Source organism: Rana temporaria, chromosome 4 (genome assembly GCF_905171775.1).
Source record: "Rana temporaria chromosome 4, aRanTem1.1, whole genome shotgun sequence".
In the NCBI taxonomy this organism is placed as follows: Eukaryota; Metazoa; Chordata; class Amphibia; order Anura; family Ranidae; genus Rana; species Rana temporaria.
In genome coordinates, this window is record NC_053492.1 from 389,363,223 (window position 1) to 389,375,014 (window position 11,792).

The 11,792-nt window shown below is 38.5% G+C and overlaps 1 protein-coding gene across 1 annotated transcript in view; it reads left to right on the top strand.

Annotated features, from left to right (window-relative positions):
• MRPS5 (mitochondrial ribosomal protein S5) overlaps positions 1-11,365 on the top strand; it is a 164,865-nt gene extending 153,500 nt beyond the window's left edge. The window contains exon 11 of the mRNA XM_040351106.1: positions 10,871-11,365. Within this exon, the coding sequence (XP_040207040.1) occupies positions 10,871-11,095 (225 nt within the window). The 3' untranslated portion in view covers positions 11,096-11,365. The remainder of the gene's footprint in view (positions 1-10,870) is intronic.
• The last annotated feature ends 427 nt before the right edge of the window (positions 11,366-11,792 follow it).

Genomic DNA, 11,792 nt, shown 5'->3' on the forward strand with positions numbered 1-11,792 from the left:
CGATGTAATAGGTTTCAGTCAGGTTTCCATAGCAACGGGAGTGTTAGAGGAAGTTGCCACCCCTTCTCTATGCAAATAGGCTATTTGCAAGGACTTCTGGGATACATGATGCCTATCCCAGAAACCCTTGCGAATAGCCTTGTGCCTTAATAGCCTAGGCCAGTGATGGCGAATCTTGGCACTCCAGATGTTTTGGAACTACATTTCCCATGATGCTCAACTATACTACAGAGTGCATGAGCATCATGGGAAATGTAGTTCCAAAACATCTGGGGTGCCAAGGTTCGCCATCACTGGCCTAGGCTAATAAGGAGGAGGAAGTAATGAAGGACTACAAATAAATAAAAATTGTCCATTCTGAACACTATGAGATTAGGGCATGCAGCACAGACAAACATAAAAAAATGGGTGGAACTCCACTTTAAGGCAATCTGATATTTCCTTGCTCAACAATCTCTGGTGTTATTGCTTATAAATGTTAATATCAAGCTATATTCTGTGCATTTAGAAATGCATCTGTTTTTTTAACAATAGCTGAGCTGGCTAGAACAAGTTTATGAGGGACTTTATTTGACTTTTTGACAACAATTACTATGAAGAAGCCTTTCTGTGAGAAGAGGTTTTACCTCCGCTTCTCCAGATGCAAAGAGTGCCCTTTAAAGTAATTTCAAAGTTCAAAGGTAATTTCAAAGTTAATAATTGTACACTTAGTTCACAATTTGGACAACATATGTAAATACATATGTTGTCCAAATTGTGAACTAAGTGTAAAATTATTAACTTTGAAAATACAGTACATGGTGGAATTTATTTTTCCTCGAGAAGAGATGTTAAATGGGGATATGATATCCCCATTTAACATCTCTTCTTGAGGGAAAATAAATTCAGTTCAGTAATTCTGTCCTCATTCCTGAAGTCATCCATGCCTTTTATGAGTTTAGTTGTCATTCTCTGCACTCTCTCTAGTTCCGCAATATCTTTTTTGTGAACTGGTATCTCAGAGAGAACTGCGTGTTCCATATGAGGTCTTACTAATGCTTTGCACAAGAAGAGGATCGTGTCCCTCTCTCTCTCTCTCTCTGGACTCTTTACCTCTTTTAATACAAGAAAGTGTTTCCCTGCAGTAGAAACTGCAGTTTGAAGCTGCATGCTATTATTAGGTCTATGAACTACCAATACCCCCAGATCATCCAAACAAAAAAAAAATGTTTAATTAAGACTCTAATCTGTTTACAGCAGAGGATGTCATTTCATTTGTGCCCAGTCTTGCCACACAGTTAATCCAGCTCTGAGCAATCCTCTTATCTTTCTTCAGTAAGATAAAAACAGAGACACAGAGAAATAGGTGTCCATTTCTTCTCCCTTGCTGTGAGTGACAGGTGATTTCCTTATCTCATGCAGGAGTGTGAGAGGCATTGTGTGTACTTCACATCCCCCATCCTTTCTTCTCCAGCTCTCGCAGGATTGGCTGCCCCACACCTCGGCATGATTGGGCATGCTGAAGTCATGTGGTGACTTTCCTGGGTTTTGACTGGATGTTAGTGATGGGGGATAATCCACGAGACCAGCAGAAGTTCAATGTAAGAAATATCGATGCCTGGCCAAGGGGAGTGTAGAGGTTGGTGGGGAGTCTGCTGACATCACGACTCCACCCACCGAGCTCCAGACAACAGACCTGCCCACAGAATCTGGAGTATTGCAGGGCTCCAAACAGCTAAAAAGGAGATATTTGACAGGTAAGGATACATGCAGGAGGCATGTATATCCTTATAGATCAGCACTATGGAAGTAATTTAGAAATGATGAGAGTGGGTTTACATCCACTTTAAGAACTTAAAGTGGTTGTAAAGGTTCGAATATATATTTTAAATAACAAACATGTCATACTTACCTCCACTGTGCAGTTCCTTTTGCACAGTGTGGCCCGAGCGGTGTTTTCTGGGGTCCCCCGGTGGCTCTCTCGGCTCCTCCCCGCTTCAGATAACCCCCTAGTAGAAGCGCTCTCCCAAGGGGGTTACCTTGCGGGCACACTCCTGAGTCCTGTATTTAGCGTCCATAGCCGCCGAGTACAGAACTCCACCCGGCGCCTGCGTAATTGGATTTGATTGACAGCAGCGCGAGCCAATGGCTGCACTGCTATCAATCTATCCAATGAAGAGCCAAGAAGCCCGGACAAATGAAGAGTGCCTTCGTGACGCAGGACTTTCCAGGGCTTGGGTAAGTAAAACGGGGGCTGGGGAGCCAGCAATCATCAGATGTTTTTTCACCTTAATGCATAGGATGCATTAAGGTGAAAAACATGAACCTTTACAACCCCTTTAATTCCACTACAATAGCTTGATGACATCTGCAAACATATAAGTGGTACATGTAATTCCAACGTGTGTATTAATACATATGTTGGAGTTCCAACACTGAACATATATTGGCAATAACTAAAGCGTAACATGATTTGGGAGTACTTATTTCAGATGATTGCAAAAAGAGCAAACAGTATTGGCCAAGCATTGGGAAAGTGAATATAATTTTAGGATGGATCACTAGAGGAGTCACCAGTAGGATGGAGGAGGTTCTGATTCTCCTATATAGATCTTTAGTGAGACCTCATTTAGAATACTGTCTATTTCTTTAGACCTCGCTTAAACAAAAGATATTGCCAAGATAGAATGAGTCCAGGGTCAGAGAACAAAAAAGGTGAAAGGTCTGAGGGATTGCACAAATCAGGAGCGAGTTCAAGCTCTTAATATTTGAGGAAAGAATGGAAAGGGGAGACATGATTAAAGAGTTTAAAAACATTAAGGATATGAATATAGTTCAGTAGGGTACTATTTTCAATACTTGAAGTCAAGATCAAGAACACATGGACATGATCTGAAACTAGCAGGAGGAAAGTTCAAAACTAATTTTGGAAAATATTATTTTACATAACAAGTAGATGATGCTTGAAATAGACTTCCAGAAAAGGTACAATACAAGTAAAAAATGCGCAAGTGAGCAATGCTTCAGGTATCAAACCAGCACCATATGAGAGGAAGGGTTAAAGTCAATATATAGAAAGAGATTATAAAGTCAATATATAATGTTTAACATTAGCTGACACAGGGATGAATAATAAAAGTCTGTGAATTGTTGATGAGGTTATACACTTTCAGGGCTGCCATCATGTTCCAAATCTATAGGAGGAAAACAAGGGAAGAGGCGCCTTTGGGTGTAATAGTTTTAAAACTATTACACCCAGAGGCGCCTCTTCCCTTGTTTTTCTTCCAGAAAAGGTAGTAAGTTGGTCAACAGTAAGGGGGTTCAAACATGCTTGGGATAAAAAGTTATTAATAAGTAAAAAAAATAAAAATGTATCAGACTCAATGGACAACATGGTCTTTTCAGCCATCACTCTTCTATGTTTCTATGTAACTTTGGAGTACTCCACTAACAACCTTAGACCATTCTGAGAATGAAACATTGATCCCCAATTTCTGAATCCAGTCTTTAAACCAGCTTCCTATCCATTTGTAAACTGAATTTTTCTATAAACTTTAATTTAAGGGCCATACACATGGGCCAAATATCAGGCAGCATTCAATAAAAACCGTCCGACATTCGGCCCGTGTGTACGGCAGCTGGTCCGCCAGAAGCCAGACTTTTGGCCAGCTTCGGTCGAAGGGGCATGATTAAAAAATGTCTGCCAATCAGCACTCTCCGCAAATGGCTGAGAACCATGACCGGTGTGTTCTAGCATGGGGAGCGTTCCCCTGTCAGAACACCATAGCTCAGCGGGGGAGATTGATGTACGGATATCAGATTGTTAGTACAGCGGCTCCTTCTGAGTGTGTACTAGGCTTTACTAGACTGTGTCAAACGTATTTGAAAACTCAAAGTTTTCTGTAAACACAGCCACTCTGTTGTCTGAGTTTTTGCTTACTTCCTTCTAAAAAGAAAGCAGGTTGATTTGACAACTTGTGTATTTTGTGAATCCATGCTGACTATTGCTTACAATATTGTTTCCGAACACAAATGCTTCTATGTGCTCCCATATCAAGATCTCCAGTATCTTCCTGGCTATAGATAGACTATATATCATGCCCTTTACTTTGGAAAATCCATTTGCACCACTGATATAAATCTTGGAGTCATTGAAAGCATTGTATCCGGTCTGGTTAAAGCAGAAGTTTTACTTTCTTAACCACTTCAGCCCCGGAAGATTTTACCCCCTTAATGATCAGAGCACTTTGTATGCGCTGCGTTGCTTTAACTGACAATTGAGAGAAGATGGAAGTCGGAATGGACCTAGCTTTATTAAGGTGCAGTGCTGATGTTGTGGGTAATGTTAAAAGCACCTATGCTTAATATGTGGAAAACACAGTGACAAATAATCAAATTCAGGTAAAATGGTGCATATTAATAAAATCCTAGTGTTAAAAATAAATAAAATGCTAGTGGTATCCAAAATATGTGCATAAAATGACAAAAGGATTTATATTGTTAGGTGAAGATAAGTAAATTAAATTAAATGAGCAACTGCGATTTGAAACGCAGTAACAAATGATCCAGATAAAATGGTGCACATTGATAAAATCCTTGTGCTTCAAATAAATTACTAGTGATATCCACTCCAAAGGTGTGCAAAAAATGACAAAGAAAAAGATTAATAAGTGAAAATAAATAAGTTAAAATAAAAATATAATGGAAAAAAGTGCTTTGTGCTGTTGTGAACTAGACGTTCACAACAGCACAAAGCACTTTTTTCCATTATATTTTTATTTTAACTTATTTATCTATGCTTCACACAGTGATCCACTCTTGGACCGCTGTGCTCCTATATGGACCGCACTCACCGGATTTTTACCCCCTCTTGGGGTTTACTGCGTTCACAGTGTATGCCACTGTGCAGCACTCTGGTAATGGCACGTCCCGCTGTGATCCTGGTGGTGCTCTCAGTGGTTATCCCATATGAAGGAGAAAGAAAGGGGTCCCAAAATAGTGTAGTACCGTTTAAAAAGTTTCAGCTTTTATTGGTAAAACAAATGGGTAGTCACACTTTGGTTGTATCTACAGAGCATTACTTTGCATGCAGAAAAACGGAAGTGTTGTGGCGTTCTGTTGGATCGCTTGACCGGATTCGTCGACCTGACGTCATCTGGGGTGTCCTGAACACCACAGTCACTTCCTCTTTTATTACAAAACACTGCGTCCTGTTTTTTGGTGGCCATGTTTGGTAGGTTCTAGGGACAGGAGCCCGTATGCTCTAGTAACCTATGTCCTGTATTATGGCGGCCATGTTTGGTGTGATCTGGGGACAGAAGACCATCCCCTAGTGGATATACTCTGCGGCCATGTTTGGTTAGATATTGGGGACAGAAGCCCAGGTATTATAATAAATATCGACATACGGTGAAATAGTCACCATCGCCATGTTGCCTTAGTCTAAAAAGACTGTGGTATAAATCCCCTTATTCCTGTGCTATTTTATCCCTAACAGGTCGCAGTGTATTTTTGGTTACAGATACAGCTATTAAATATTATAATACTCTAAATAAAAAGACAACTTTGGCATATAAATAAAAATGTTGTGTGATTAAAATATGGGTTTTAAAACTGCTTAAAAACAGGAGCTAAATGTTGTAATGACATCTTGCTGTGACAAATTATTAGAGCTAAAACAAAGGAGGTACATTAAGGTGCTACTAGCACATTAGATGGGGGCAGTAATTAAATGCTAAAATAAATACTAAAAAACAAAGGAGGTACATTAGGTTGCTGTGATAAATTAATATTATAAATAAAGTCTCTGGGTATTCCAGTGTAGTGCCCCTAGTGGTGAACAGACATATTGTACTTATTTTAATGTAAATTAGGAAATTAATGTTGTGTAAATAAATGTAATTTATTTAAACATATATAAATAAGAAATAAAATACTGGATAAAATATTCAACGATCCTATACATGTGTGTATATTGGGAATCGAGATTAGGGCTCAATTGTAAACTATTAGATTTATTAAAAAAATTTATTAAAAATTGGTTAGAAAACAATTGAGATCTAGATCAATATTCAAGCCTGAGGGCTGGAGGGTCTCAAAAATCCATCGCGTTTCGTTTTGCGATATCTTGATTTTCTTATTTTCTCCCCTCCAGTGTCCCCTAATTATGTCTATTCCATAAAAAGTCATACATGTGGGATCTCTATTATGGCAGTCTCTAAAGTGTCTCGAAACACTATGGGCCAGATTCACAGACATTTACGGCGGCGTAACGTATTGCGTTTACGTTACACCGCTGCAAGTTTTACGGGCAAGTGCTTGATTCACAAAGCACTTGCCTGTAAACTTGCGGCGGCGTAGCGTAAATCCCTCCGGCGCAAGCCCGCCTAATTCAAATGGGGCGTGGATCATTTAAATTTACGTAATGGTCTTCCAAATGTTATTTCGTTTAGACTTGTTTACTTTTAATTTCCTAATGTCCTCTTCCACCATTTTCTTTACAATCGTTTTTATTGATTTTGTAAACAATAAAGATCCGAATACCAAGTACAAAATAGCCAGACAATTACAATGACCTTAAGCATTTCCAATACATTATGGGTTATTGGTAATACAATTAGGGTGTGCTAACAAATTATGAGGATAGTTATCCCTTTTGTTTTGACTGTCATTTCAATATTTTTGTCAGCATTTTCCCATCAGAAATAACAAAAGAGAACACTGGGTACCTCTGTCTTGGAACTCAGATAGTACTTGTCAAACTCCTTTATAAAACCAAGAGAATACAAAGTTGTGAGGAAAAGAGGGGGGGGGGGGGGTCTTCCACCATTTTCTTAAAAACTGTTAAGCTTTCATTTTGCTGTGTTTTTGGATTAAACGTTGAGTTATTCCTCAGGTTGGAGTGCTGATAAGTTGTAGCGTTAATTCCCTGTTTGGTTTCCTTGTTTGCAAAAAAATTCTTTATATTCATCTTTCTTACAAATTTCTGTAAGTCGATATATGTTTCAAACTTATCTAGTTCCTTATCTGGAGCATATTTTAATCCTAGGTCTAAAACTCTGAGTTCTTCATTAAAAATTACTTCACTAAGATTAAAAATGCCTCCCCCTAATATTCGCGTCTTCTTTTTCTTGACGCCCCCTTGTTTTCCTCTGGTCCGTTTCCTCTTTCCCATCTCTGGGGTCTTTATGTCTGTTCTCTCCTCCTATTCGTTCTCTCCTTGTTCCCAGTCGTTCATCACTCTTCCCATGTTTCTGGTCACTCTTGGATTCCATCCTTGTCCTCCTTGATATGGGTTTCGTGGTGGTACCTGAAGGGTTGTCGCCATGCTTGAGGTCGGAAAGATCTGTTGTCTCCTCTCAGTATTGGGGGTCTCCCTCTGTATCCCCTGGGAGAAAAAAAAACTCCTATGTTGGAGTTCTCTATATAGGGTTTCTTGTGGGAATGATCTCAATGGAGAGAATCTATTCCTGTCTAGGTATTCTCGGTGTAAATGGAATTTGCTGTCTTCTGTCTTCATTTTGCTCTGGTTGCCTGTATGTACGGCGTATTGGACTCCTTTCTTCCCTTCTTTGGGGTACTGTGGTGTTTTCCACCTGTACATTCCTGATTGGTCTACTGGTATCCTTTCTAGTGGGTTGCCAAATTGATTGCTCTCTTTCTGGGGAATTTTCTCTAGATTCTTGTCATAAAGATATTATGGAGAAAAAATATATATGCACAAATATGTATATACACCGCGCTGTCTCTAAACATAAATGAATAAATAGCAGCCAACACCACAAAATAGACCAATTTTGCGAAAAAGAACAATAGAAAAACAGATGTAGCACTAAAATGTTACAACATATCTTTTGACAGATAAAATTAACAGAAAATACACCATAAGTGTTCTTTAAAGGGAAAATTATGAAAACAAAACAACATACTTGGTATCCAAGCTGATCTAGTCTCTGGTAATCAGCGATTTTAAGTCTGATTGACCTAATAAGTGTAAACGTACTTGGGTCTGATCCTTCTGGTAAGCTTCCTATTATTTGGTGGTGGATCTCCTATCAACTTTTCTTCATACAATCACTTTGATATGGGCTTATTCACTTAAAGTTTGGAATGCTCCACGGACTTTTTATGCACTATTTGTTTTGTTTTCATAATTTTCACTTTAAAGAACACTTATGGTGTATTTTCTGTTAATTTTATCTGTCAAAAGATATGTTGTAACTTTTTAGCGCTACATCTGTTTTTCTATAGAGATATATTATGATCTGATTCATTGTAAGTTTCATCTGTCTGCCATTTGTAGACTTGCTGGTTTTTAGAGTCTAGCACATCTCTCTTGAATTTCTTTTGTTGTATTTCTTTGTCATATTTTTTGACAGCTTCTTGTAAGATTGCCTCCTTATCTTTGTATTGTTTTGTTTCAATGAATGGTATAAGTTGATTTCTTAATTGGAGAATCTCAGATTCTATGCTTTTGAGTTTATATTGTCTCCGTATTATGATTTTTTGTAATAGATCATTTTCACTTTGATTAAAAAATCTATACCATTCATCCATTAGGACTTTATCGTTCACAGCATGATTGGGTGAGATGTCCCATCTAAGCCTCCTTGGTGTTATATTTTCTGTGGCATACATTTCTAATGTTGCAACATCTCACCATACCCTAAGCTGTTTCTCCATACAATGTCGAAACTGTTTAAAGAGGCCGTCAGTGTCCTGTTTATTTATTAACTGACAATTGCATGGTCGTGTGACATTGTACCCAAGCCACTTTGCCGCCATATATCGATGTGAGCCAGACGTGGCACTACTGTAATTACCAATCAGCCTAAATAAAGGGCACTACCTTAATTACCCGTCAGCTAAACCACTTCAGCCCCAGAAGGATTTACCCCCTTCCAGACAGGCCATTTTTTGTGATACGCCACTGCGTCGCTTTAACTGACTATTGCGCGGTTGCGCACCGTTCAAAATGTATGTCCCTTTTTCCTCCACAAATAGAGCTTTCTTTTGGTGGTATTTGATCATCTCTGTATTTTTTTTGCGCTATAAACAAAAAAAGACTGACAATTTTGAAAAAAAATATATATATATATTTTTTACTTTTTTCTATAATAATTATCCCCCCAAAAAATATAAAAACAACGAAATTTCTTTCCCAATTTAGGCCAATATGTGAAAATATATACCAAAAAATGGAGCCTTGTAGGGATAAGAACATATAAACCAACAGCTGCCCCCTTTTAAAGTGAACAAATCACTAAACTGTGTAGAATTATAAAGTAAAGAAAAAGGCGCTATACATGTTCATGTGAAAAACTGGCACAAAGAAAAACACTGCATCAAACTTAAATGTGCACATAAATAAAAAAATAAGCAAGTGTAAAGTCCATAAGTGAATAAATCCCAGCACCAAAATGGAATGCTCTAAGATAAAACTTCTAGATCTTCCACCACGAGTGCTCAGTATGAAGATGGCCACTCACCAGAGCTGTTTGACCCCTTTTTACAGGAAAATAAATGCTTTGGGAACACTAGATTGATTTTGCTAATGGCATAAATTCACTCCATTGGCCACTCAGGAAGGGGCTAGAATGTAAAAAATTCCTCCACAGGAGACACGGATAAAAGTCTCATAGTGTAGTAATTTGTAAGTAAGTTGTAGTGCCTGGCCTGGCACTAGATGTAAACCTAAACCGTGTGTGTGAGTCAGCTGATCCCTGGGGGTGGTGCGCATTCCACGTCTCGCTCCGAAGGGCAAAGCCTGATGTGGGGTATGGACCCGCAAATGATGGATCCTCTGCTCCCAATATGTATTCTACATATTTTTGTTAAGAAAAAAAACAAAACAATAAGCTTATATTGATTGGTTTGCGCAAAAGTTATAGTGTCTACAAAATAGGGGATAGATTTATGTCATTTTTATCAATGTTTTTTATTTATTAGTAATGGTGGTGATCTGCGCTTTTTATCGGGACTGCAACATTGTGGTGGACAGATCGGACACTTGACGCTATTTTGGGACCATTAACATTTATACACTGATTACTGTGTCAATGTCACTGGCAGGGAAGGGGTTAAACACTAGGGGGCGATCAAGAGGTTAAATGTGTTCCCTCTGTGTGTTCTAACTGTAAGGGGAATGGGCCACCTAGGATATGACAAAGATCACTGCTTCCGATGACAGGGAGCAGTAGATCCCTGTCATGTCTCTAGGCAGACCGGGGAAATGCCTTGTTTACATAGGCATTTCCCTGTTATGCCTCTTCTCATTGCGTGCCACCGGCAGACATCAAGTCTGCAGGATCTGTTGGCATGCTCCCGTGGCACGCGGAATTAGAAAGGGACGTACAGGTACGCCCTTTTGCGCAGCCGTGCCATTCTGCCGACGTACATCGGCGTGTGGCGGTCATGAAGTGCTTTAATAATACAGAAAACAAGGTGTATGTTTCAAGTAATAGGTAAAGACACCTTTTTTTTTTTTGACAAACTTTGCAGCCCAAACTTTTTTTGGTGTATGTCCAGCCAAAACATGCTGCAGGATTCATATCCTTCAGAGAATGCACTTCACACTGCATGGCAACCAATCAATAAAACCATTTTCCAACTTAAATACAGCTGTTCAGTCCTAGACTTGTTACCATTTTCAATGCCAAATATGGAAACTTTGGTTAGTGGTAGCCAAACCTTACTAACACAACTGTTTGTTATTGTGGATTATTGCTTATGTTTACTAGATTGTTTTTGCTCATTTTATGATGTTAAAGAAGGTAAAAGGATCCGTTGCTCTGGATAAAAGCACTTTCCTTTTAAGGCATTTTTTATAAATCTTTATTTTTTGTTAACATTAAGACTTATCAAAGAAACAATTATTTGCTTGTTGACACAGGAAACTCATCAAGAACAAGCCAACAGAAAAGCACTTCATGTTGTGGAGTTTAGAGAAGAATGTGGTCCCCTCCCTAGAATTGTAGCTTCACCTCAAGGATCCCTTTCAACAGTTCCCGAACATGAAGGAGATATAAAAGACATACCGCTAGACTGGGATGACATTAAAGTGACCCAGGGAATAAAACGCTCTGTCTGGGCTAATGTGAAGAGGACAGTCTGTTGAAGATCTAGAAACAATGTGAAGGACTGTAAGGGAAACGGATATCAAGTGGCTGTTAATCATGTTTTTTGCCTAGGTAATTATTGTTAAGTAATTGTTTCAGCACAAGGACACATTGCTGAAACATTATGGCAAGTTGCCGCCATAAAGTCATGATGAAGAATTATAAGACACATGTCATGTCCGTATAAAAAATGTGTAAAGTCCTCAAAATGTATGGTTTATATGTCCAAAGAATGTCACTAAAAATAAAGCTAGTTCATTTGTACTTGATATCTCATTTGTATAATGTGGTTATGGTTTATATATGTTAACAAAATGTTACGGTTTTTCGTTTTGCCTTTTGCTTTTATTTTTGTTGACTTGTCAGCAGTACATCGATACATGTTTGTCAGACAGCAAAAAAAAATTGTACTTTTCAGAAATAAAACTTGCTTGTACAAATTGCACACTTATCAAGTATTTTAAGTAAGTGAATTGCTCTGGCATTGTAGCTGTCCAAAAAACAAACATTGCTAAAAATTATAGCTAGAAAATACCTGCAAGATGCTAAAATGTTTCCCTAAAGGTCATGGACAAAGATGGTTACAGAGGACTAGCAAGTTCGATGGCAGATAAATTAGGTCAACTTTCCCACAAGGACATTGAATTGGCCATTCCCTTAACTTTCATGATCTCTTACACGTATTGCTATGTGAGC